Below are 27719 nucleotides of genomic sequence, written 5' to 3'. Positions count from 1 at the left end.
CTTGCTGCTGGAGGCCGGGGCCTGGGGCTTGCTGCTGGAGGCCGGGGCCTGGGGCTTGCTGCTGGAGGCCGGGGCCTGGGGCTTGCTGCTGGAGGCCGGGGTCTGGGGCTTGCTGCTGGAGGCCGGGGCCTGGGGCTTGCTGCTGGAGGCCGGGGCCTGGGGCTTGCTGCTGGAGGCCGGGGCCTGGGGCTTGCTGCTGGAGGCCGGGGCCTGGGGCTTGCTGCTGGAGGCCGGGGCCTGGGGCTTGCTGCTGGAGGCCGGGGCCTGGGGCTTGCTGCTGGAGACCGGGGCCTGGGGCTTGCTGCTGGAGACCGGGGCCTGGAGCTTGTTGCTGGAGGCCGAGGGCAACTCGGGAGCTGGAGAGCATCCGCAGAATGGATGGCAATCCAAACTTACCACCCCCACTCTGATAGTCCTTAAAGCCGGAGACGGCTGGTAGCTGGGACTCGGGGGCTGAGGCTTGAAGCTGAACACCGGAGGCAGTGGCTGGAGGCTGGAGCGTGGAGGCTTAGGACGGTTGCAAAAATCTGGTGGCAGTGGCGTGTAGCTCTCAGGCCAAAAAACTGTGGGGTTGAGAAGCTCGACTGCCCACTCGGGTAAGGCGCCCTCCAACTCGGGCTTAGCAGCGTGTAAATACCCGCCAACACATACCCCTGCTCCCTCCTACTGGGAATGTTCCCCCAGCCGTCCATGGCACTGATAATAAAAGATAGCATGTCCTCCAGCTCATGGCAAAAAAGAGCGTCTGCTGGGTCCAATCTGGGTGCGAGCATTCTGTTAAGATGAGGCAGGCAGGCAGGCAGGAAAACAGGACCCAAATGCAAGACGTAAAACTAAAAGATATTTATTGTCCAAAAACTTAACAAAAAAGGCCAACAGGCGAACATCCAGGAGAAACAGGAAAACATAGAACAAGCACGGGACAGACTCACCAACAGGAAACAATGCTCGCACAGGGAACAAAGAAACACTGGGGGTTATATACACACACAAGACAGGGTAGACAACGAGAGACAGGTGAAACACATTAGGGGCGGGAACAGCAATCAAACAGGAGGGAAACTTGACAGGACATGGGGAGGAACAAGACAGACATACCAAAATAAAACAGGAAACACAGGGGATCACCAAAACAAGACACAACAAAGACAGACCATGACAAGCGCTAAGATAAAATGTTTTGTGAATACGGCCCCTGATCTTTAACTTGTAAAAAAAAAATGTATTTATTTTTTTTTACAAGTCGGTCAACCTATCAGGCGAGCTACTGAAAGCCCGCCTGCGAGCTACCGGTAGCTCGCGATCGACCTGTTGGAGACCCCTGCCCTAGACTCTAGTTATTCCACTTAAAAAAATCAACTCTGCATCTATTATATCAGAAAAAAAAAAATTCTTTGATTTAAGGGGAAAAAATACTAACTTTGACACCAAAACAATAATTTTAAGCATTAAAAGCAAATGAAAATCAACTAATATTAAATATGTGTGTACAGAGCTCAAGTGGAGTAAATGGTTTATAAAAAAAAAGTAAAAAAAAACATTATTGTATAAGGTTTTTATGGAAGTTATTTGGGAGTGGCTTCTTGTGGCCGCCAGGGCCTCCTGTGTAACAATTTATTTGCATCTGAGCATGCGCAAAAACTAAACATGCATCAAAATAATTTTTTGTGTAAATCATTCATATACCCTAGATTCTAGTTATTCCACTTAAATAAATCAACTTTGCATCTATTATATCAGAAAAAAAATCATTTTCTTCGTTTTTAGGGAAAAAAAATACTAACTTTGACACCAAAACAATAATTTTAAGCATTAAAAGCAAATGAAAATCAATGAATATTAAATATGTATGTACAGAGCTCAAGTGGAGTAAATGGTTTATAAAAAAAAGTAGAAAAAAACATTATTGTATAAGGTTTTTATGGAAGTTAATTGGGAGTGGCTTCTTGTGGCCGCCAGGGCCTCCTGTGTAACAATTTATTTGCATCTGAGCATGCGCAAAAACTAAACATGCATCAAAATAATTCTTTGTGTAAATCATTCATATACCCTAGACTCTAGTTATTCCACTTAAAAAAATCAACTTTGCATCTATTATATCAGAAAAAAATTATTTTCTTTGTTTTTAGGGGAAAAAATACAACTTTGACACAAAAACAATCATTTTAAGCATTAAAAGCAAATGAAAATCAACTAATACTAAATATGTATGTACAGAGCTCAAGTGGGGTAAATGGTTTATAAAAAAAAAAAGTAAAAAAAAACATTATTGTATAAGGTTTTTATGGAAGTTAATTGGGAGTGGCTTCTTGTGGCCGCCAGGGTCTCCTGTGTAACAAAAAAGTTAGGGTGGCACACGGGTTAATCGGAAAGAGTTCGCTCTTACTCAGGTTAAGTTTATAGCCAGAAAACTGACTAAAGACCTCCAACACAGAAAGTGCCTCCGGTAAAGAGGTGGCTGGCTTGGCGACAAACAAAAGTAAATCATCGGCGTATAATGATACCTTATGTTCAATTCCTCCTCTCCATATCCCCTGAATCTGTTTGTTACCGCGAATGGCAATCGCAAGTGGTTCGATTGCAATAGCAAAAAGGAGCGGGCTCAAAGGACAACCCTGCCGGGTCCCACGGTGCAGATCAAAACTACTTGAGTAACGGCTGTTTGTTAATACTGAGGCAGAAGGGCATGCATATAATAATTTAACCCAAGAAGTGAAAACAGGACCCAAACCGAATTTTTCAAGGGTGAAAAACAAATAATTCCATTCTACTCTATCAAATGCTTTTTCAGCATCCATAGAAGCAAGGCATTCTGATTCAATATTTCTGGGGGAATATAAAATGTTCATTAGCCGGCGGATATTATAAAATGATTGGCGTCCCTTTATAAACCCAGTTTGGTCGGGGGATATGATAAAGGGGAGAACATCCTCCAATCTGTGGGCGAGAATTTTAGCAAGTATCTTCACATCTGTATTTAATAGTGAAATTGGTCGGTATGATGCACAATCTAGAGCAGGGCTATTCAATAGGCGGCCCGCGGGCCAGGTGCGGCCCGCGAAGGAATATTTACTGGCCCCCGCCTTGACTACCAACCGACCCCAAAAAAATAAATTTTTTTTTTTTTTTTTTAGTGGTGCACAATCAATGTACTAGCACGTGTGATGTGTGCTTTTGCATGGTCATAACTGCACGAAAGGCCGCGATCTGCAGTAAATAAATGTGCACATGTGTCTCCAAGCGTTTCTCTATCAGCTGCTCTGTGTATGCAGCTTTGCGGGCGCGATTGTACCGCAGTGTAAGTGTATGGTCCATTATTTGTATTTGGTGTGTCTGCATAATATTGCACCAGTAGAACTTTGCATGTTTGCACAAAATTTGTACCTTCACATAGCAAACAAAATTGCAGAACTGTAAGGTCAGTGTCTGTAGTTGTTTTGTATTCAAATAAGCAGTTGTTTATTTCTGTACTGTGCATTGGCATCTTTGAGCAAAATACAGCCAAAATTTTTGCCGCGGCGCACTTGACCCTGGACAGTGACCCCTTGACAAACACATTTTTGGGGGGGACCACTGTAAGGTGTTGCACTTAGAGTAGCCTACATGTATTTATATGTTTTTTGATAAGCTGTTGCACTCTTAGTAAACCTAGGCCTACCTGTATTTTGATAAGCTGTTGCACTTAGAGTACATTTATTTCTATGTATTTTGATAAACTGTTGAAGAGTTAACCTATTGTGTTTTCCTGAACTGATAAGATTGTTAAACACTTAAACAACAGGCAACCTATGTTAATCAAATAGGGATTTTTTTTTGATAAACTGGTGAACTCTATTTGATAAAATAAAGACAATATATGCACTCTTATGTCGTTGTAGTGTTTTACAGTATATGTAGCTATTGATGTGATGCTCATCAATTTTAGGCATTTTTTTCTGGCCCCTCATGTTGGATCATTTCCACCAACCGGCCCCCATTCAAAACTAATTGATTAGCCCTGACTTAAACAACAGGCAACCTATGTTAATCAAATAGGGATTTTTTTTGATAAGCTGGTGAACTCTATTTGATAAAATAAAGACAATATATGCACTCCTATGTCGTTGTAGTGTTTTACAGTATATGTAGCTATTGATGTGATGCTCATCAATTTTAGGCATTTTTTTCTGGCCCCTCATGTTGGATCATTTCCACCAACCGGCCCCCATTCAAAACTAATTGAATAGCCCTGATCTAGAGGATCTTTACCCTTTTTTAACAACAGGGAAATACAGGCCTGATAGAACGAAGGCAGGAGTTTACCTGAGTCAAATGAGTCTGAGAATACTGAACATAAAAAAGGCGACAATTCGGCTGAACATTTCTTAAAAAAGTCAGATGGAAGTCCGTCTGGACCAGGAGATTTGCCTGATTGCATAGATGTTATTGCTGCAATAATTTCCTGGTCTGGTCTGGTCTGCAACCTGACGAGAGGAAAGAAGGTTGAATTCTGTCTGAAGTTTTAAACGTTCTTTGTAAAGTTCAGATGAAGGTGAATTAGCATATTGTCTGTCTATGTTCAGAATCTGATCAGCAATTTCAGTTTGTTTCTGTTTTGTACACTTATTTTTGTATGCTGCAAATGATATAATTTCACCTCTCAAATAGGCTTTCAGGGCTTCCCAAATTGTTGCATTGGACACATCTGGTGTTTTATTTATACTCAAAAAAGTTTTAATATGTGTAGAGATGTGTGAAAGAAAACTCTCATCTGTGAGCAACAATGGATCCAGTCTCCACTGCCTTCTTGTATACTCAACGTCAGGGAAAGCCAGTTGAAGGAGCAGAGGAGCGTGATCTGAGATCACAATACTTTCATAACTGCATGACTTTAGGTCTGACATCAATGAATTATGAACAAAAAAATTATCAATTCGGGTGTAAGTGTGGTGGACATGTGAAAATAATGAATATTCTCTTCCTGTGGGGTATAAAAACCTGTATGGATCAGAGAGGCTATAATCAGCAAGAAATTATTTGATATAACCTGCAGATCTGCTAAGAGTGGCAGGTTTGGGGGAAGAGCGGTCTAAGACTGGATCTAGATAACAATTAAAATCCCCACCAAGAATAAGAGAATGGGAATTGAGATCGGGGAGTTGAGAAAAAAATCTCTTAAAGAATTCTACATCGTCGACGTTAGGCGCGTAGACGTTAGCCAAGATGACTGACTTATTGTAAAGTTTGCCTGAAACAATAATAAAACGTCCATTTTTATCTGATATAATGTTTGAGGACTCAAAAGGAATATTACTATCAATAAGAATAGCTGTGCCCCTAGCCTTACCCCTGAAATTAGAATGAAAAAATTGTCCACGCCAGCATTTACTTAATCGCCCATGGTCAGAGTCATGCAAGTGGATTTCTTGAAGGAAAACTATTCCAGCCCTGAGCCGTTTTAGGTGGGTTAAGACCTTACCCCTTTTCACTTGGTGATTTAGCCCCTTGACATTCCAACTAATTAAATTAAGATTGCCCTTCATCTAGCTCAGTTATAGTGAGAATAAAAAGAGTTGCTCCGATAAGAAAAAGAGTAGCAAAATACAGAGGGAAAGAAAAACACACAAAAAAAAGGAAAACACAAATAACTGAAAACACAGCAGGGGCCTATTGCATAAAGCTAGGATAAGGGATTAACCTAGGATATTTCGGTTATCCTGGCTTGCGTTAGCCATGATCTGGTTGCATAAAAGCGGAGGGACATAAGTTACCATGGAGATTTATCCTTTACGTTTAGCCTGGTCCCGACCAGGCTAAACGTAAAGGATAAACTTATTCTGTTGCCTGTCAGTTGTCACTCATCTGAAATCAAGGTGTTTAACAGTTATTCCATGATCTTCCGTGTATTGCTTTATTTTCATTAGCCTGTTTTAACCCATTGATGACTATGGCAATCTAGGATGCATGTCCTTAATGCCTGAGGGTTTTCTGAAAAAATAGTACGAATTGTCAAGTCTACCAAAACCTTAATATCTAAGCCTGTGTAGCACATAGAAACATGAAATAAAATACATTTAAAAGTTAAGGTTCACAGGTTTTATTTAAACATGCTCCCTTAGCGCTTACACACCAACACATTTTTCTAAAAATCGTCAAAATTAGATGGGGGAGAAAAAAAAGAATAAATAATATAAAATATTTAGTGTGATTTTCGTCAGTAGCCTATAGTGGACCTTGATTCTGCGCACCAAACGCCACTAACTGTTCTGTAATACACTATCGCTGACACAGCCGGCTTATTTTTTTTAATTAATTTGTTTTATTTATTTATTTTCGATTGATTGATTTTCGGCAAACCACACAACTTTAGGGTGGTCACGTGGTCTTAAAAAATCAACAAAACCCACCTCATGTGTATTTGAACCAATGACAGTGCATTCTATGCTGCGCATGCCAAGAAAATTAGATAAAGTAACAATGCTGCACGATGCAGCATCAGGCAGGAGAGGCAATGTGGCATCGCGCAGCAGCCGTCATCAATGGGTTAAGGTACCACATAAAAGACTGCATTGTCATTTAGTTAAATAGTTCTTCTTTTTTATTTATTTAACCTGAACCATTTATAATTAACTTAATTATAATTAGATTAAGATGCAATGATATAAATTATAATAATTTATGTGATAGTCTGTTCATATTGCAGGCTATATTTATACAATTGATTATCGATGGCAGATGACGTTGCAAGTGTGGGTCAAATAAATTCACTTTGTACTTATAACTATATCGAGGTGCACCTGAAACAAAATTCAATATCAATGAAAAATTCCTTTTTTCTGTAATTGAATTCAAAAAGTGAAACTTAAATATATTCTAGAAATTCATTACACATGAAGTGAAATTAATCTAGAATAAACATACTTTTCAGAAGGTCGACATTTCTGTATTATAAATCCTTTTTCTGATTGGTTGTATGTAACATTCTAATATTTTGAGATACTGGATACTTTTTATTCCATGATCAATCAATCATCCAAAAAAAGGCCTGACATATTTCACTTCTTGTAATGAATCTATGAAAGTTTCACTTTTTGAATGGACTTTCCATGATACAAATTTTTTTAGATGCACCTGCAGACTGCTCACTGTCAACTATTTTATCATAAAACAATGCAGGGACATCAAGAACAGTTGGCAGAGAATACATCTCCTGTATGAAATGAACTGCCACCTGACTTACGGTTTAAACTAGCAAGGCATTGTGGGAAAATGGGCCGTCTTTTCCATTTTTCCATCAGTAAATCTGTGTTCGATCTTTGGGTCTACTTCTGAAAGCTGTGGGCTGGCACTTAACAGAATTACTTACACCTGGCTTGACAAAGCAGCCCCTTTACATCCTGGATTGGCGTTTATGCAACTGACTAATCCAAAGTGCCCAGGCTAGACTTTGTCAAGGCTGGCTTTATCAATCATCCTGGATGTCTTTATTCCACTTTTATGCAATAGGCCCCTGGTGATGACTTATCAGCTGTATAATAGGAGATCTTTAATAATAAAACCAACTACACAGGCTTTAGTGTGAAATTATGATTGATAATTATCAACAAAATCTGTTATGCTAACGCTATGCAAGGCTTTTACTCTGTAACCGTGGCGTTGCCAGGACATTTTGACTGGGGTGGCCAAGGTGGGACACAGACCTAGAGTTTGGTGGCCATCACAAACTTTGAATGAATGGCATGTGATATGCTGTTTAACCAAAGCAAAGATTATTTATAATCCCAATTTTTTTTTTAGAAGTTTATTGAGCAGGGACAAATGCATTGTACATTGTTTCATATGAAATATAAAATAGATGCCATGCATACAGGTTTATAGTCGAGACTAATTTGCAACCCTTGTCCCTGGTTAGGCCTTTGCTAAAAATTACACAAAATGCCCAAATCATGTTACTATCCACTGTATTGTTTGTCGGAAAACTAAACCCCTGTAGGGGGGTCTGGGGGCAGATGTAATTGAAGCATTCTGGTCAAGAGAATTAAGGAAAAAGTCAACATTTATTTCAGTTCAGATGAATAGTAAAATTAGCAAAACAGGGGTGACCATGCACCCCCCTCCCCCCCCTAGAATTGTCACTGCTCTGTAACTTTGAAGCCTTTGAAACTGAATATTGTTTATGCCAGCTAGTTTACGGTATTTAGCTAATTTATATTCTTTATAGTAAGCTTTTGTTGCCGGCATTAAATCCTTTACATTTTTTTAAATTTAACCAATCTTTACTGTTATTCATGTTGAAGGACATCTGGCAGACGTAGGTGCTTCGTCTTGTGATTGTCAAATTCCATCACTGGGCTGCCTCATCAGTAAGGACAGCGGGTCATCAAAAGACATCAAAGCAAGGCTGGGAAACCACCGTCAGACGCACGTCTCTACTAAAATACAGAAATAATCTGTTGACCCTCAAATATTCTATTTGAACAATTCTGGTTTCTTTCAGAATAAAACCTCCCACCAGCGTTTACATGCGCTTTATAACACTATAACCTTTTAGTTTCTTGAAGATTTTCTTATAGTGGAAAAGTAGGTATTGTTGACATCAATAGTGCTTCTATGGGTTCCATCTTTGTTACAGAAATATTTGATACAAAAAGCCTGTTCAGATACAAATGCAAATTTCCATAGACATTTATGAAGAATTGATAACAAATGTTAAAGGTCCCATATTATACACTTTTCGGTACTATTATACACCATATTATATGGTCTTAGTGGTCCCTAATACGTTTTTCTTTAATTGTTTGCTGAAAAAAACTTTCAGATAATTTATTGTACTATGCTGATGTTCAGCTAATCTCACAATGCCCTATTTTTTAAAAAGAGCTGCAGCTCCCCTCGTAAATATACAATCTTTGAGCTCCCCCCGCCCCCTGTCCGGAAGCGAAGCCAGATACGCCTCGCCCTCTGTCTGTCAGGGCCGTGGACCAATAAGAAATAGGGGTGTGGGCTGCACAGTGGAAGCTTCTGGCTTTCCAGTTTGTGAGGTCAGAAACGAGGAGAATTCTGACTGGAGTATATTGGGGGGGAGGGGTGGGGGTTTGAGAAAGGGGGAGAGTGAGAAAAGGAGAGATTGTTATTTTTTTAAATATGTTGGCAGTCTCTAGGCACACCGTGGACCCATGGATATGTTAGAACACATTTAAAAAGTGCATTTAACATAATATGGGACCTTTAAAAATATAAAAAATTTTACATTCCTCATAACATAACTGATAAAATATCAAGTAAACAAGATTTTGATCTTTACTTCCAATTTTGACAGTTTTCAATATTCCGTTACAAAGAAAACATTTAAAAATACAGAACAAGTATTTACATTCATCACAAAAAGGACCAGCTATCTTAGAATATAACTCTGATCAGCCATTATGGCTGATGTGCCAATGGACAGACAGGACCACTTCAGACACTAAAAGTCAGTCTAGAAGTAGGTTGCAGGGATCACTCTACTCTACAGTTATATAATCCATAGTGCAACTGTGATAGACAAACATCTGTTCCATTTTGTGATATTTTACTAGTTTAAGAGTAACTAAACATCCAATGAAAACCAGTTTGTTGACTTCTCACCTTGCTACATTGATGTACAAGTGTATGTATGGGTTTACAGTTACTGGTTACCACACCTATCATTTTGTTATTGTTGACAGAGGTGAAACGGGCCTGAAACTTCAAATGAGAGTGCAGGGAAACACAAAACTGTTCAGCTTCCTGTTAAATTACTCTTTGGGCTATTTTCTGTCAGTCCATTCCCGCTTCTAGCTCACCCTTTCCCCCCTCATGGACTGTGAGCATCTATTTTTAAGAATATGTACTCTTCTACTGTGAATATCTGAGTGTTTTATGATCTTCATTAAACAGGGAAATACTCGAGATATAAATAATAAGATATTTCTTCATAAGATCTGACCATGTAGCTTTTGAATTGTGAGACATTTTCTTGTGATCAGCTGGACCTCATCAAAACATGAGAGATTCTTGCTCTATGCCAAGGGGCATAAGAATGGCTCTGGGTTAAGCCACACTACACTAGCTGCAGAAGGAGGTGAATCAATGATGAGGACAACATTTGGATGAAAGGCAGGTGTTGCTATTTGCATCACTTGGGGAACTGCAACAGTAATCAGCATCTGGATTGGAAATATGACTGCTATGACTGCTGTGCCCAAAGCACGGCAGTCCCACCACAACAACATCCAGCATGTCAACACTCTCCAGTTCACCTCACATCACCAGACGTATGTGCCCTTTGCTGTCCAGCTCTACTACAGAGAGGTGCTGAAGGACCTTCAGCTTGGCATCGCTAACCTTCATCTTCAACTGCTTCATCCTCTGCACACTGAGGGAGCCACTGCAGCAGACAAGAAGAAACACACAAGCCTTTAACACAAAGTGTTTCTTCTGATGTAATAACTGATTTCCTATTTCATGTTTATAGTAATCATCAGAGACTTTTCTGATTAAACAAATCCATTTTAGGCATTTCCTTTTAGAAAAAACTTTTGCATTGAAGCTTCAGTCTTGTAAAAAGATTTAGATATGCATCTATCCAAAACCTATACATTCTCAGTGCATCACCTGATTTCTGAAACATCACCCATTCATTATCAACATGTATTCCATTTAAACAGTACACAAACATCATATGTATTTGTTTAAACTGACAAACTTTATTGTTTTTTGTAAATATACACACATTTTAACATTTCAAAAAAGTGATATTTTACTAGTTTATGAGTAACTAAACATCCAATGAAAAAAAGGGCATGTTTACCCGTGTTACCTCACCCTTTCTTTTAACAACACTAAGTGTTAGGGAACTGAGGACATTAATTGTTGACATTTTGAAAGCAAAATTATTTCCCATTCTTGCTTAAATACAACTTCAGATTCAGCATCTGAAGTTGAAGCACAAAATATCTCAATGGAGACTCTCCAATGAGATATTTTGTGCTTCATAATGCACCACATTTTTTCAATGGGAGACAGGTATGGACCGTAGACAGGCCAGTCTAGTACCTGCACTCTGTTCCTACGAAGAAAAGCTGTATTAAGACATGCAGAATGTGGCTCAGTAGTGTCTTGCTTAAATAAGCAGGGATCTAGGCAATAGGCGTTGTCTGGATGGCAGCATGTTGCTCCAAAACCTGTATGTACTTTTCAGCATTAATGGTGCCTTCATAGATGTGCAAGTGCCATGGGCACTAACCCACCCCCATACCGTTACAGACGCTGGCCTTTCAACTTTACAAAAACTATTTGAAATGTAGACTCGTCAGACCACAGCACACTGTTCCACTTTGTGTCAGTCCATCTCAGATGAGCCCAGGACCAGAGAAGTCTGCAGCATTTGTGGATGTTGTTGATATATGGCTTTCACTTTGCATGGTAGAGTCTTATCTTGCATTTGTGGATGTAGTGACAAACTGTGTTTACCGACAATGGTTTTCTGAAGTGTTCCATGGCCCATGTAGTCATATCCTTTATAAAATCATGTCAATTTTAATGCAGTACCACCTTACGTGCAAAGATTTCTCTGGATTTTCGAAATATTTTAATTTGTTGTGATATTTGAACATGATGTAGCTTTTTACTTGTGCATATCCTGTGACATTTGTATTTATTTTTGTCATAAGTAAAAGTAGGAAATGTTAAATGAAACAGAATAGAATGTGAAGGCTCATCAGGTTAAAGTTGACCAGAGGAAGGGGGAGGACCATAGGGCCATAGAAAGGAGTAGGGGGAAGGACCTTATATGGCCATACAGTAGGAAGGAGTAGAGGGAGGAGGCTACCGGGGTCCCCCGTGCAGCTGTTCCTTTTTCACTCCTCCCTCTCCCAAGTTTCATTGGTTCTCAGTTCACTATATAACAGCCCGTTTGGAGCAGAACAGGGCTTTACTATATACGCCTATAGTTTGTCACACTCTGTTCCAGCAGACTATATCTGTCCCTTCAACCATGGAGGCAGAAGAAAAACTTGAAAAAACTTTGTGAGTCCAAAATACTCTGAAAGATGTTGGACTTCCAAGTACTTAGAGGCAAAGTCTTTTAAAAAACACTTCTTTGAAACTCTTGACACAGATGACTTGGTCAAATGGTAAACGACTAGAGGGGGAAAAATAAGAATAGGAAATCTCATAGAATGATGAAAGGAATTAACAGGATATTGGTGGTCTAAAATGGCTCCTTAGTTGGGCAATACCTATTGAAGTCCTTATCATTTTTAAAGGTTTCGGGGAATTTAGATCAGAATAGGCGGAAGGAAGTCTGGCGAGCATGAAAGTCCCTTTCTTTCTCGAGCTTGATAGAACTGTTTGGGATGGGGTAAAGCTTTAGACGATACTGGCGGGCATGCACATACCCTTTTATCGTTTCAGGCTTTACAAAAATTTAGAAAAGAGATCAAGTCAACAGATATAATGGGAAATAGAAATAACTCCAATTGAGGAGTATGCAGGCACACAACCTCTTTTCTTTTCCTTTCTTGTTCATTTTATGTAATATACCTATACTCTCTTGTATTTTGTAAATAAAATCCCTTAAATGTTGTAAAGCCTCAGTTGTGAATTAGTTTATAACTGGAACAGAAGGACTTTGGGTATAGGTTTTTTCTTCAAAGAGATGGTTCCGTCCTCGGGGAGGTAAGTACAATTCGATTCCACACAACGGCACATTACTGATTTAAAACACACACAATCTCATACACCTAATCTTTTAAAAATAAAAGAATAGGTAATAATACCTTCCCAGGTTTAACATGATGTTTAAATTCTGAAAATAGTATATCTGTTCTATTTATTAGGAAGGGTGGTTTACAAAACTAAGTTGCATACAACTTAATATCAATAACTTGTGAATGATATCTTCCGTGAAAAAGGAGGAGGATTTTCTGAAGCAAATTTAAAAGGGTTTATACTACACAGAAATCGGCATCACAATTAACCCTTTAGGCGCCGGGTTTTATTTTCAAAAATACTAGATTTTGACACTTAAATTTCAGAAGGCTCTGGATTGAAAGTGGTTTGAGATAGAGACAAAGTGTAAATGAGACAAATATTGAGAATGACCTGAAGTTTATCTGGGGAGTACATTTTCTGATCTAATTAGCATATTATGACGTCATATGGTGGCGGCCATGTTGGATTATGTAATTTCCATAAAATACCTGATATTTTGAAAGAGAGTTGAATTTATTTAATCAGATTCACCCCTCAATCCATTTGTAATGATGTCCACTTTGTTGTAAGCCAACAGTTGTAAACTAGAACTAGAACTAAACCACAAAACTCATGTAAACAGTAGGCGTTTTTTATGATTTTTTATTTTTTTACCCACCACCATTTTTATTTCCTTTTTTCTACTATTCTTCATTATTAATATGATGATTATTTTTATTATCATCATTATTATCATTATAATATGATAATAATAATGCTGCGTCGCATGGCTGCACCACTGCTGCGCATGGACGCACCGTGACCGGGGCCGTAGAAAGAGTGAACACTCGTCCCTACTCGTCAACTTTTTGCTTGCCATATCTCTAAATAACTCCTAAATCCAGCAATACAGCTGCAGCATAAATAGCTTCGTGGCACACTCCGATTTCGCACCTAACAACAGCGCGATTCATTTGCAGCCTGGACGCGGAGGTGTTTCTCCTCTCTGCTCTGACAGCAGGCTGAGGCTGGGACTCGCTCTGAGGGGCTGCTCCGAGACTGACCGCCTCGTAGTGCTTTGAGACGGGTAGGGGCTCTCGGCAACACCCGCTGCTCGCAGTAACTGCAGAGTGAAACATGCTTTCACGTCAGAGTCTCCAAACACCACAAAAGTTTTCAATAAAACCAGAAAAAATCGCTAGGAGGATATGACAAAAAAAGTTGATGGGATTTAAAAAAAAAAAAATTTGGATGGGATTTCTGGATTTCCGCGAATATTTTGCATTGAAGGATGACGTTTTTCTGAGCTAAGGTCTAGGTATGGGATGTCTGCCAACTAGTGGAGGGGAGTTTGAACAAAATATAACACTATTTAGAGAAAACAGCTGTTTGATTCAGTAAAGCGTCTTGTCGCAATTTTGCGACTTTGGCGCCTAAAGGGTTAAGGATGAATGGGTTCTGATGAAGTAAAACGCTGAACACGGTGGTACTTATTGGGCATTGTCTTTTATTTAGAAGTATCTCAGGTAGACTAGAGGGTAAATCTTGCGCTTTTAACCGCAAAGGCCGGGGTTCGCAGCTCGTAGCAGAAACCGTGGTGAGAGGGGAGACTTCTTTATGAATAAATAATGTACAATTAGAGCATCGTGTTACAAAGTTGGTTAATACGGGTTTAATAGGACATAACTAATACACTTTCGCTTTTCATTATAGATCAGACTTTGGTAGTCCAGATCGCAAAAAATTATATTATGGATTGTAGATGGTGAAATCCTTAAATTTTTGTAGGAATGTTGTTTTTAAACTGTTTCCTCTGCAGTTCTTCACAAAGTGGTGAGCCTCACCCCACTGTTGCTTGTGAAGACTTAAAGATCTCCTATTATACTACTTTTCTGGTCTTAATTTCTTGTTAAAAACTGCTAAAGAGCAACCTGACACGAATCACATCACAAAAAACCATGTAGATTTTTGGGAAACTCTTCCTCTCATCTGAGCGAGCACAGCAGTCTGTCTCCACTCGGCTTTGTGCTTCTCCACGGGATACCCCTTTACGGATGCCCCATTCATGATAATATCATCTGTTACCAGTTAACATGTTTATGTGAGTTATGTTCCAAACAAGTATTTTTTTTAACATTCTACGGCTTTCCCAATCTTTGAATGCCCCTGTCCACACTTTTTTGAAATGTGTTGCTGGCATCAAATTCAGAATAAGCATATATTTACGAAAACAATTAAATAGATAGGGTAAAACTTCAAATATATTGCCTTTGTATTGTTTTCAACTTGAGTGTATGTGAAAAAGTATTAACCAATGATCACATTGTGTTTTATATACGTTTTACATAACACCCCTACTTTTTTGGAATTGGGGTTGTAAGTAAAAGTGTCTGATCCAAGCAGGGTCATGTCTTGGGTTGGGGCGATGGTAAACACAACGCATCGATTTACATAGCGTGCATTGATACAAGTGTTTCACTTTTGTCAGGCCAGGGCTCCAGACTAACCTTTTCTTTGGTTGCACCGGGGCATCTTACTATTTATTTTGGGAGCACTCCATATTAAATATCATCGTTACACATTTTTTCAGTTCACATAGATATAGGTAGGGGAGAACGGGGTAATTTGTCACACGGGTTGGTTGTCACAATCGTTATATCTCGGAACCAGAAGGCGCTGTCTATGAAATTTTGGTATGTAAATATCCAGAATTGGGATCAGAGGTCACCTACATAGTCTTCCTTGGAGTTAGACTGCTGAATTTGAGGTGAGACGACTGTTTGTGTTTTTCATGTCAAATTGAAAATATTTAGCTCCTCAGTATTTTTCTTCTAGGCTTTTACACAATGGGTTTATAACAAAACACTTGTTACCCATAAAAAGTGTGAAGGGTAAGCTATAGTTTAGATTGTGGTTAGCAAGCTAATTAGTTGTCAGATGGTTGTTGGTCTTGATGCTAGCAAGAAATTCAAGTTGGGGTTGGTCGTCACATTTTTTGTGGGGTTGGTTGTCACATGTTATCTCAAGGCTGCAGCCAGAAAAGGAACCCAATAACGAAAGAAATTGTCAAGCTGTATCCTCACTGACACCCCAGAGAAGGAAAGAATAGAGCAGGAAAAGGCAGCTAGCATGCAAAAGAAAAAAGGGCAACAAAATCAAAACAACCCAGTGCATCCCAAACTAGACCAGCTGCCAAGGCTACAGTAAGTTATGTAGGCCTATTTGTCAACTTGACAATGCAATTAAACTTTCAAATTTAGTTCTGCTTTCTTGCCTTCTTTTTAAGATTATTCCCATTAAGATAACATTGTGACAAACAACCCCATAGTGTTTGACAACCGACCCCTTGATGGGGTTGGTTGTCACAATGTGTAAGGGTGTCTTTGATGATTAATTTCTTATTTATTACAATAAGATAGAAAAAGTGAGGGGTACATATTTCAAGCCAACACCTTAAGCTTCAATTTAATGTAGGAATGACTATTGAAAGATGTTTAGGTGATGAGCAATTCTCACTAGAGTAAAAAGTGTGCCTACTTACCCCGTTCTCCCCTAATTCATTATCTAACTATATAAAATGATTGTTAATAGGGCTAAAGGGCTTAAACAAATGTTCCAACCATAAATGAGATAAAACAAACAAAGTGCTCGTTTTACGTGTTTGAAAAATTCATAAAATAAAATAAAACAAATATAACTATAAAAAGACTGTGCCGTTACTTGGATCTTATTGAGAATCAGCCCATATCCCTTAGATGAGCAACATTCATAACATCATATTATTGATTTGAGGAATAGTCTAATGTAATGCATGTCATATTTTTTGAGTGTTGAGGAACAATGTACACATAGACTACGTTGTTCATTGACATGCTCCACCTCTGTGTGGCCAATTCAAATGTAAATGAATGTGGGTAATTTTTGATTTTTGCATTAGAAGGGGGGTTTGCATAGCTGGTGCACCAAAGGGGTAAATATTAGAAAGCCATTTGCACATTTATTTGTGTAGTGAGAATGGGGCATTTTATTGTGCAATCATGTATGGTACAATGACAATCAAAACTTGAACATTTAAACTAAACTGGGCTAATTGCAGTTGATCTCCTACCTGCTGAGGTGCTGCTGCAGCTGCTGGTGGAACAAATTGAGGTCAGCTAGCTGGATGTTGGAGCGTATGGCAAGAGGAACGGCCTCAAACATGTCTCCATTCAGCTCCTCATACTCACATCCTAAAATACAAACAGAGACCAGAAATCCACTTAATCCAACTGATTTGAAAGTGGTAAAAAAAAAAAATCAAATGCGAGCAGTTCACCTAAATGAAAAAATAATATAGTCTGGCTGTCAGAACGTCTGTGCCTCCCTATTACCAGCGTCTAATTGAAAATGCGTTGGCAGGCACGTGAATCGCCTTTCATCTGAATGGTCTGAACAACATCCGCCACGTTCTGTCTGTATAAGAACAGCAATGTGAAATAGCGAGTGACCCAATGAATGGATAATGAAATTCTTTGCCAACACTTTTAATAATCAATATTTTAAAAATGGAACCTGGGGTCTGTGTCAGGAAGCGGGTTATGAGGAGAACTGAGAGAATGTTGACTCAAGAGTTAGTGGGAACTCAGAGTTTTCCTTTTCAGGGTTTCTGAGTTTTACGTTTCAGGAAACAATTGTAACCTGCTCGCTGGTAGGTTTGTGGCAACCAACTCTGAGTTTGTTGTCACATTTAGCTGCAGCTGCGACTGAAGAAAGCGTTTCCATGTACAGATTGAAGCAAAAATACTCCACAGAAATCATTGCCTGATGATTTTCTGTTTGATTGATCATTTATTTGATCAATATTCTCAGCCCTCGTGTCTTTCATATAACACAATACACCGTGAACATGCTCTACATTCAGAATTAATTATTTGTATTGCAGTTCATCGTTTTTTTATTAACGGGAATTTTATAACATCTGTGACATTAAACAGATTTCTGTCTAGGGGTGTAACGGTACACTAAAGTCACGGTTCGGTACGTACCTCGGTTTTGAAGTCACGGTACGGTACAGTACGGTACGGTTCATAGTTAAGGGAGAATGAACAGCTTTAGCTGTCAGTAACTAGCTGACAGTATGTAACATACAAATACAATGCATAACAAATATAAAAATACTGCTGCAATTCTCCAATAAATAAAATACTTATTAAATACTAGTGTAGGTGTAGCATAAACTAAAATTGCAATGAAAAAATATACAGTAGGCTATTAATGGGTCTTTTTGACTTTAAAAAAAGAAAATATTGCTGCAGCTCTCTTAACCCATTGATGACTATTGCAATCTAGGATGCATGTCCTTAATGCCTGAGGGTTTTCTGAAAAAATAGTACAAATTGTCAAGTCTACCAAAACCTTAATATCTAAGCCTGCGTAGCACATAGAAACATGAAATAAAATACATTTAAAAGTTAAGGTTCACAGGTTTTATTTAAACATGCTCCCTTAGCGCTTACAGACCAACACATTTTTCTAAAAATCGTCAAAATTAGATGGGGGAGAAAATAAATAAATAAATAATATAAAATATTTAAAAATAATGTGCTAAATGAGGTTATAATCCTGCTTCCTTTTAGCATGGATAGTAGTGACTGAGTGTGCAGTGGAGGGATAAAGATAGACAGATATAGGAAGGAGAAGATCGCTTTATTTTATCATTTAGTTCAGTTGTCACTGGCACCATAAATCCGACTTCCCAGTACAACTGGAACGCAGACTGACTCCTGCTGTCGGGAGCCGATCAGCTGGTCCAAACGGCTGTATACCACGGAGATGAAAACGAAACTGAAACTTAACTATCGCCTGGCTGGGCTGAATTTGAGTTGGAGCAGCAAAATATAGCCTAAATTCATAAATATTGTTAATAAATAGATGCAATGTGTTGTGTGATTTTCGTCAATAGCCTATAGTAGACCTAGATTCTGCGCTCCGAACGCCACTAACTGTTCTGTAATACACTATCGCCCCGTATTTTTTTTTTATTATTATTATTATTATTTTTTTTTTTTGATTGGCGTGATTTTCGGCAAACCACACAACTTTTGGGTGGTCAAGTGGTCTTAAAAAATCAACAAAACCCACCTCATGTGTATTTGAACCAGTGACGGTGCATTCTATGTTGTGCACGCCATGAAAATTAGATAAAGTAACAATGCTGTTACACAGCATCAGGCAGGAGATACAATGTGGCATCGCGCAGCAGCAGCCGTCATCAATGGGTTAAGCTGTTCTCTTATCAATATAAAAATTGCAGCATTAATTAAATGACAGCATATGTACATTCATTATAAAAGAGAAATTACTGCCTGGGTTTGCACAGCTCCTTTTTTTTAGACTTTTTTTTAGACTTTAGACTTTATTGTCCCCAAGGGGAAATTCTTTTTCACATCACATGTACATTTATGGGCTGCACGCCGACAGACAATAGACAGACACAAAGTAAACATACATACAGGATATACAATCATATGAAAAAGTTTGGGAACCCCTCTCAGCCGGCATTATAATTGACTCTGCTTTCACAAAAAAAATATAAAAGTGGTATGTCTTTAATTTACCAGGAACAGCTAAGTACTGGGATGTTTTCCAAACAAAGATTTTTTGAAAAGCAGTATTTGGTTGTATGAAATAAAATAAAATGTGAAAAACTGGCTGTGCAAAAATATGGGTACCCTTGTGGTTTTGTTGATTTTAATGCCTGTAACAGCATGTAAAACTGATGATTTTAAACACAAAGTTGGTTGGATTATGTTGTTAAGCCTTGAACCTCATAGAATTGTATGTTTAATCATGAGAAAATGTATTTTAGGTGCCTAAATGCAAGTTGCACTTCTCTTTGACTCTCTGCTGAAGTGAGACAGAATGGGATCATCAAAACAGCTCCCAAAAGATCTTAAAAACAAAGATTATTCATTGTCATGGTTTAGGGGAAGGCTACAAGAAGCTTTCCCAAAGGTTTCAATTGTCAATTTCTACTGTAAGGAACGTTGTCAGGGAATGGAAGGACACAGGCACAGTTGCAGTTAAACCCAGGTCTAGCAGACCAAGAAAAGTACAAGAGCGGCATATGCGGCGGATTGTGGGAATGGTTGCACACAACCCAAAGATCACCTCCAAAGACCTGCAAGAACATCTGGCTGCAGATTGTGTATCTGTACATGGTTCTACAATTCAGTGCAATTTGCACCAAAACATCTGTATGGCCGGGTGATGAGAAGGAAGCCCTTTCTGCGCCCACGCCACAGATACAGTTGCATGGAGTATGCAAAAGCTCATTTAGACAAGCCAGCTACATATTGGAAGAAAATGCTTTGGACTGGTGAGACAAAAATTAAGTTATTTGGTCTTTATAAAAAGCAGATGTTTTGGTGCAAATTGCGCTGAATTGTTGAACGATGTACAGATGCACCATCTGCAGCCAGATGTTCTTGCAGGCCTTTGGAGGTGATCTGTGGGTTGTGTGCAACCATTCTCACAATCCTCCACCTATGCCGCTCCTGTTTTTTTCTTGGTCTGCCATGCCTGGGTTTAACTGCCACTATGCCTGTGTCCTTCCATTTCCTGACAACGTTCCCTACAGTCGAAATTGACAATTGAAACCTTTGGGAAAGCTTCTTGTAGCCTTCCCCTAAACCATGACAATGAACAATCTTTGTTTTTCAGATCTTTTGGGAGCTGTTTTGATGATCCCATTCTGTCTCACTTCAGCAGAGAGTCAAAGAGAAGTGCAACTTGCATTTAGGCACCTAAAATAAATTGTTTCATGATTAAACAGACAATTATATGAGGTTCAAGGCTTAACAACATAATCCAACCAACTTTGTGTTTAAAGTCATCAGTTTTACATGCTGTTACAGGCATTAAAATCAACAAAACCACAAGGGTACCCACATTTTTGCACAGCCAGTTTTTCACATTTTATTTTATTTCATACAACCAAATACTGCTTTTCAAAAAATCTTTGTTTGGAAAACATCCCAGTACTTAACTGTTCCTGGTAAATTAAAGACATACCACTTTTATATTTTTTTTGTGAAAGCACAGTCAATTATAATGCCGGCTGAGAGGGGTTCCCAAACTTTTTCATATGACTGTATAAACAGGGTGGGACTGGGGTGATTTATCTTGGCCTTTTGTTGAGGGCTGCTATGGCTGCAGGCACCAGGCTTTTGCCGTAGCGAGCCCTCCGGCACAACAGGGACCTGTACCTGCGTCCGGAGGGCATGACAGTGAAGTGGCAGTTGAGTGGGTAAGTGTTGTCCTGTGCTATTGTAAATGCGATGCGTGAGATGGCCTTGACATTGAGCTCTGACAGTGTGGGTGTGGGGAGACCGATTAATTTGGCAGCAATGTTTGTGACACGTGTGAGTTTGACCCGGTTTTTGACAGTGAGCATGTTAAAGAAACAGATGGAACAATAGAGCAGGATGGGTTGGACAATACTTTGATACAACAGAAGCAGGAGATGGGGTGCAACATAGAGTCCTTTAAGTTTACGGATGGCATACCGTCTTTGGTGGCTCCTTTTTTGAATGTCCGTTGTGTGCTGGTCGAAAGTGAGTTTATTGTCCAGTGTGAGTCCAAGGTATTTAAAGCTGTCAACTGTTTCTACTGTGTCATTGTTGATGAGAGTGGGGGGCTGGGCTGATGGGGTAGGGGAGAACGGGGTAAGTAGGCACACTTTTTACTCTAGTGAGAATTGCTCATCACCAAAACATCTGTCAATAGCCATTCCTACATTAAATTGAAGCTTAAGGTGTTGGCTAGAAATGTGTGTCTCTCTTTTTTTCCAACTTATTGTAATGAAGAAGTAATTTACCATCAAAGACACTCTGACACATTGTGACAACCAACCCCATCAAGGGGTCGGTTGTCACACACTATGGGGTTGTTTGTCACAATGTTATCTTAATGGGAAAAATCTTAAAAAGAAGGCAAGGAGGCAGAATTTGAATGTTTAATTGCATTGTCAATTTGACAAATAGGCCTACATAACGTTCTGTAGCCTTGGCAGCTGGTCTAGTTTGGGATGCACTGGGTTGTTTTGATATTGTTGCCCTTTTTTCTTTTGCTTGCTAGCTGCCTTTTCCTGCTCTATTCTTTCCTTCTCTGGGGTGTCAGTGAGGATACAGCTTGACAATTTCTTTCGTTATTGGGTTCCTTTTCTGGCTGCAGCCTTGAGATAACATGTGACAACCAACCCCCCAAAAAATTTGACGACCAACCCCAACTTGAATTTCTTGCTAGCATCAAGGCCAACAACCATCTGACAACTAATTAGCTTGCTAACCACAATCTAAACTATAGTTTACCCTTCACACTTTCTGAGGGTAACAAGTGTTTTGTTATAAACCCATTGTGTAAAAGCCTAGAAGAAAAATACTGAGAAGCAAAATATTTTGAATTTGACATGAAAAACACAAAACATCCTCTCACCTGAAATGCAACTGTCTTCCTCCAAGGAAGTCTATGTATGTGACCTCTGATCCCAATTCTGGACCTTTTTTATATCAACATTTCAGAGCTAGCGCGCTCTGGTGGCGAGATATAACGAATGTGACATCCAACCCATGTGACAAATTACCCCGTTCTCCCCTACCTATTGCTATTTCTTTTGTTTTGGCTATGTTGAGATGGAGGAAGTTATGTGTGCACCATTGGGAGAAGTGAGTGACAGTGTTGTGGTAATCTGATACAGAGTTATTGTCTGATAGGAGTGCGAGGATGGCAGTGTCATCGGAGTATTTGAGGTAGGTGGTGGAGTGGGAGGGGCTGGTGCAGTCATTGGTGTAAAGTGTGTAAAGGAAAGGGCTGAGCACACAGCCCTGGGGGGCTCTGGTGTTGGTGGTGAGTATGGGTGATGTGGATGTGCCTACCCGAACAGCTTGCCGTCTGTCGCTGAGGAAGTTGTGCAGGAGATGGATCAGGATGGGTGGAGTGTTGAGGTGGTGAAGCTTCTGGATGAGCAGGTGTCTTTGGATGGTGTTGAAGGCGGAGCTGAAGTCCACAAAGAGGATCCTGGCGAAATTGCCTGTGGAGTCCAGGTGCTGGAGGAGAAGATGCAGCAGGCAGGCGACAGCGTCCTCTGTGCCCCTTTTTTCCCTGTAGGCAAATTGAAGGGGGTCCAGATGAGGTTTGACGAATGGGAGGATGGTCCTGAGCAGCAGTTTTTCGAAGCATTTCATAATTATGGGTGTGAGGGCGATGGGGCGGTAGTGATTTAGTTCGGTGGGTCGTGATTTTTTGGGTACCGGGATTATTGTTGCACTTTTCCAGAGGAGGGGTATTTTGGCTGTGAGGTAGGATTGGCAGAAGAGGGAGTGGGCAATTGGAGCCAGCTCAGCGGCACAGGTCTTCAGCACCCTTGCTGGGATGCCGTCGGGTCCTGGGGCCTTGGATGGGTTGCACCGGCTGAGCTGGTGCCGAACTTCCTCCACTGTGAAGGGGGCAGACTCATTGGGATCTATTGGGGGGAGAGCCTGCAGTGCTTGTATGCAGTTGTTTGTGAAATCCTGTGAGTCAAACCGGTTGAAAAATGTGTTCAGTTCAGTGGGGAGAGCATGTGTGGTGTGTGAATTTGTTTTTCTGTGAGTGGGTTTGTAACCAGTGAGTGTGTTGACCATCTGAAAGGCTTCCTTAGTGTTCATGCTGCTAAAGTTGTGTTCCAGGTTGTTTTTGAACTGTATTTTGGCCATGAAGATTTTATTTTTAATATTGCGGTTTGCAGATTGGAGACCAGCTGAGTCCTTGAGCCTGAAGGCTGTGTGCTTCTCTTTCAGGCATTTTTTTATTTCAGTGGTAACCCAGGGTTTTGAGTTGGGGTATTTTTTTATTGCTTTCACTGGTATGGTGGTGTGTATGCAGAAGTTGATGTAATCGGATATGGCAGTGACTTTGTTGTCCAAATCTCCGTCGAAGATAGTCCAGTCGGTGCATGCCAGGGAACCTTGGAGTTGTGCAGTGGAGTCCTCCGACCATTGTGGGGCGCTGTAGGACTGTGGGGGGAGGCGTTTTAGTACTTGTTTGTACAGCGGAAGTAAACAGATGACGTTGTGGTCTGCGAGTCCGAGCGGTGGATATGAAGTTGTCCTGAAGGCGTCTGAGATGTTACCGTAGCATAAATCCAATATGATGTTTCCTCTGGTAGGAGTGTCAACATACTGCTGGAATGTTGGGAGCACGGAGTCGAGTCTGCAGGTGTTGAAGTCCCCAAGGATAAGCACTGGCGCTCCGGGGTACTTAGCTGCCATAGCGTTAGCATCCTCGGCTACCAGCTCTGCCGCTACGTTGACGTTAGAGCTGGGTGCGATGTACACACAGCTGACCACAACAGTTGGGAATTCCCGAGGGAGATAGTAGGGGCGAAGGGACACGGTGAGCATTTCCAGGTCAGGCGAACAGACCCTCCGGTGTGTTTTAATGTTGCTACACCACCTGTCGTTGATGTAAAGACAGAGCCCTTCACAGTAACGGTGATAGTAGCCTAAACACCTGGATGGTGCCTTCTAAAATGCGTATGCATGTTCGACGTGTTGCCGCATAGGCAATCGCAGTGAAACAATGCCCCTTCTGCCGACATAGTTCCAAACGTCTATCACTGTTTTCATAATTCACCTGGAATCTTAAATTATCTCTCAAACGGGATTTGAATGACAGGGGGCGCCTGCAAGCTCCGGTTTCCTGTTGACTTTCGTCATGCAGTTCGCTCTCTGTTCGATAGCACTGTAGGCCTATAACATCTTTATTTGCACTACTGATAGACTGTAAACGAGGGTTACTATAACTGCTAATAGTGATGCAAACGGAACACTAGAGTGGAGAGCTGTTTATCTCTTGCTCTGACTGCTGCGTGAGAACTCGGCCGCCTGTCAGTGCTCTGGGACGGGGGGAGTGGCCGCGGAGTCACCCGCTGCTCGTTTAGAAGTTAAGAGCGATACATGCTTTAGCAGAGGTGGGTCGTAACGCGCTACATTTACTCCGTTACAAATACTTGAGTAACTTTTTGAATAAATTGTAATTTTAGGAGTAGTTTTATTGCAACATACTTTTACTTATACTTGAGTAAATATTTGAAGAAAGAACGGTACTTTTACGCCGTTCCATTTGGCTACGTGACGGTCGTTACCTTATTTTTTTATATATTTTATTTATTACATGCGAGAGCTATTTCTCTCATGATTTCTCTCCCCGGGGACGTCTTCAGCCAACATCTCTATCACGTGACTATTTCAACCAATAAAAATCACATTACAAATGCTTGCCAGGACTTCCGGTTGAGCATGAAGGTGGAGTAGACAGGCAAATCGTGGCTCCAGAACAATTTTCATTTTAATTTTCCTTTTTTGGAGCTACAGCTTACTTTGGGGTTACCCCTTTTAAAACAAATACTTTTTGTTGCATCACCGGTCCTCAAAAATGTCGGGGAAGTCAAAGAAGATTGACAAAGCACAGATTCCGGCCACTGCTAGCAACCTAGCTAACACGGGCCCGGCCAGCAAGCTAGCCAACACTCCGACTAAATGCCCTGTAACTGTTACGGAGACACGCTCCTCGGCCAGCGTTACAAAACTACTACCAGCGGACTTGGAAAATCTGCGCTCGGTTTTACTCACCGACCTCACCAAAACCGTCTCATCCCTGCTGGCCAAAGCTCTGGCCCCAGTCAACGCATCCCTCGGTGCCATCCAATCCACAATGGACCTTCATGCTCGGCGCATTACCGATGTGGAAGCTGGGCTATCCGACTACAGTGACAGAATTGTTGTGCTGGAGAGCGACTATGCCACGCTGAAAACGGAGTACAATGCGCTCGTTGACAAGGTGGATGATTTGGAGAATCGTTCACGTAGATCCAACCTAAGGGTGGTGGGTATTCCGGAGAAAATGGAAGGCTCGGACCCGGCCAAGTTCATGACGGAGCTCTTTACAGAGATTCTCGGGCCCGAGTTCTTCCCCACACCGCTGAAGCTGGACCGCGCACACAGGCTGGGGAGAGCGAATGCCGCCGGAGGGGATAACAACAGAGCTCGGGCTTTTATTGTGCTTTTCCACAACTACCAGGATAAGGAGCGTGTCTTTGGGAAGAGAAGGGACAACTTGTGTTTTCGTGGGCACAAGATGTTTTTCTACCCCGACTTCAGCGCATCCCTGGCCCGGAGACGCGCAGCCTTCAACGACATCAAAGCCAGACTGTACAGGAAAAATATCCGCTTCGGTCTTCTTCACCCTGCTCGCCTCCGCGTGGATTATGAGGGACAAACTTTGTATTTTGACTCTCCCGCTGCTGCCCAAGCGTTCTACGATTCCCACTTGCAGGACTGATGGTATGTAACTCAAAAGTGATATAGAGGACTGAGTGGCGATGCCTGTAATGTTGAATTTAAGGCCAATTGTTTCGGGGTTCAAAGTGTGCTATTATTGCCAATGTGGAAACCGTTTTCTTTTTGGTTTAAATCGCCAATTTAATCTAAACCACTACCTTTTTATTTTAGTTTTTATATACAAATATTTTGGTTACTTCATTTTGTAGCTTCATTTACACTGTTTACACATTGGAAGTTGATTCGAAATCGCAAAGTGAATGACTATGTGCCGAACACCATGTGAGGTTCTCACTGTGTTTCTGTGGCTCCTTTTTTATTTTTTTTTTGTATTCCCCGATTGTTTTTTCTTTTTATAGTTCTTGAACTGGCCTCACTTAGACGCCCTTAAGTTGCCTCTCACTTGTCAACGGTGACACGTTTGTGACCTTGTTGTCGCAGTGTTAAATATGCTATGTTAAATATGCTGTAGCTCTTGTTAATATGTTAAATAATGTGTTTTGTTTACACACACCCACCTCATATGGAGCCAGGCTCTTGGAGGATAGTATAGCTAGTTAGCTAGACTAACCAAGTAATAGAAGGTGGATGCACTGGTGGTTCTTCTATGTTTGCCTGCGGTTCTCTTTGTTTGGGAAAGAGGACCTAGGATTGGGTCGTTTTGGGTTTTTGCTGTTATGTTGTGTTTTTTTTTTTTCTTTTTTATATATTATATACATTTGTTGCTACTCTCATGGTTGTTTGCCCACACACTTATCTTTTTATTTGTCTTGCCACACTCCTTCCATGCCAGCCCACTCAGCAACCTAAATTATGACCACCATTAACTCTGGTAGTGTAAGGGACCACCCAGTAAGATTTATTTCATGGAATGTCAAATCTATGAATGGTCCAGTTAAACGTTCTAGGGTTTTTACTCACCTTAAGAATTTGAAGGCTGATATTATGTTCTTACAGGAAACGCACTTAAAAACAGCGGACCATGTAAGGCTTCATAAACCTTGGATCAGTCAGGTGTTTCATTCTAATTTTAACGTAAGAGCCCGAGGGGTAGCAATACTGGTGAACAAAAGGATCCAGTTTACAGCATCAAACATTTTGGCTGATCAAAATGGCAGATACATAATTGTCACAGGTACTCTATACCAGACCCCAGTTCTTTTAGTTAATGTGTATGCACCCAATTGGGACGATGTAAATTTCATGGATACACTCTTCTCCTCCCTCCCAAACTTGAATACGCATCGTCTCATTTTCGGGGGTGACCTAAACTGTGTTTTGAACCCTGCTCTAGACCGCTCTAGCCCCAAATCTTTAACTCTTTCTAAAACGTCCACTTCCGTATCAACCTTCATGAATGAGAACGGGTGTGTGGACCCTTGGAGAACCTCAAACCCAGTTTCTAAATCATTCTCTTTTTTCTCGGGGGTCCACCACTCCTTCTCCCGTATAGATTATTTTTTTATTGACAGAACTATTATGAGCTCCGTCCATTCAGCTGAGTATTTGGCCATAGTGATCTCAGACCATGCTCCGTTACAGTTAGATATTTCTTTCAGTCTACATAAAAAGGTGTGCCCTCTCTGGAAATGTGACGTGTTACTACTCTCCGACAAGGATTTCTGTGCTAAAATATCTCAATCTATTGACACTTTCATACTCACTAAT

General features: G+C 40.5%; 1 protein-coding gene across 2 annotated transcripts in view; it reads right to left on the bottom strand.

The window, feature by feature from the left end:
- Window positions 1-7783: 7783 nt before the first annotated feature.
- Window positions 7784-27719, bottom strand: part of ska2 (spindle and kinetochore associated complex subunit 2) — a 67332-nt gene continuing 47396 nt past the window's right edge. For both annotated transcript variants that reach the window (XM_080040448.1, XM_080040449.1), the window contains exons 6-7: window positions 16802-16922; window positions 7784-10387 (exon numbers count right to left, since the gene is read on the bottom strand). In XM_080040448.1, coding sequence (XP_079896574.1) covers window positions 10261-10387; window positions 16802-16922 — 248 coding nt within the window. In that variant the 3' untranslated portion in view covers window positions 7784-10260. The remainder of the gene's footprint in view (window positions 10388-16801; window positions 16923-27719) is intronic.

This window comes from Ammodytes marinus (genome assembly GCF_949987685.1).
Source record: "Ammodytes marinus genome assembly, chromosome: 14".
Lineage (NCBI taxonomy): Eukaryota > Metazoa > Chordata > Actinopteri > Uranoscopiformes > Ammodytidae > Ammodytes > Ammodytes marinus.
The sequence above is the reverse complement of the archived record's forward strand: the minus strand, read 5'-3'. Positions and strand labels throughout refer to the sequence as shown.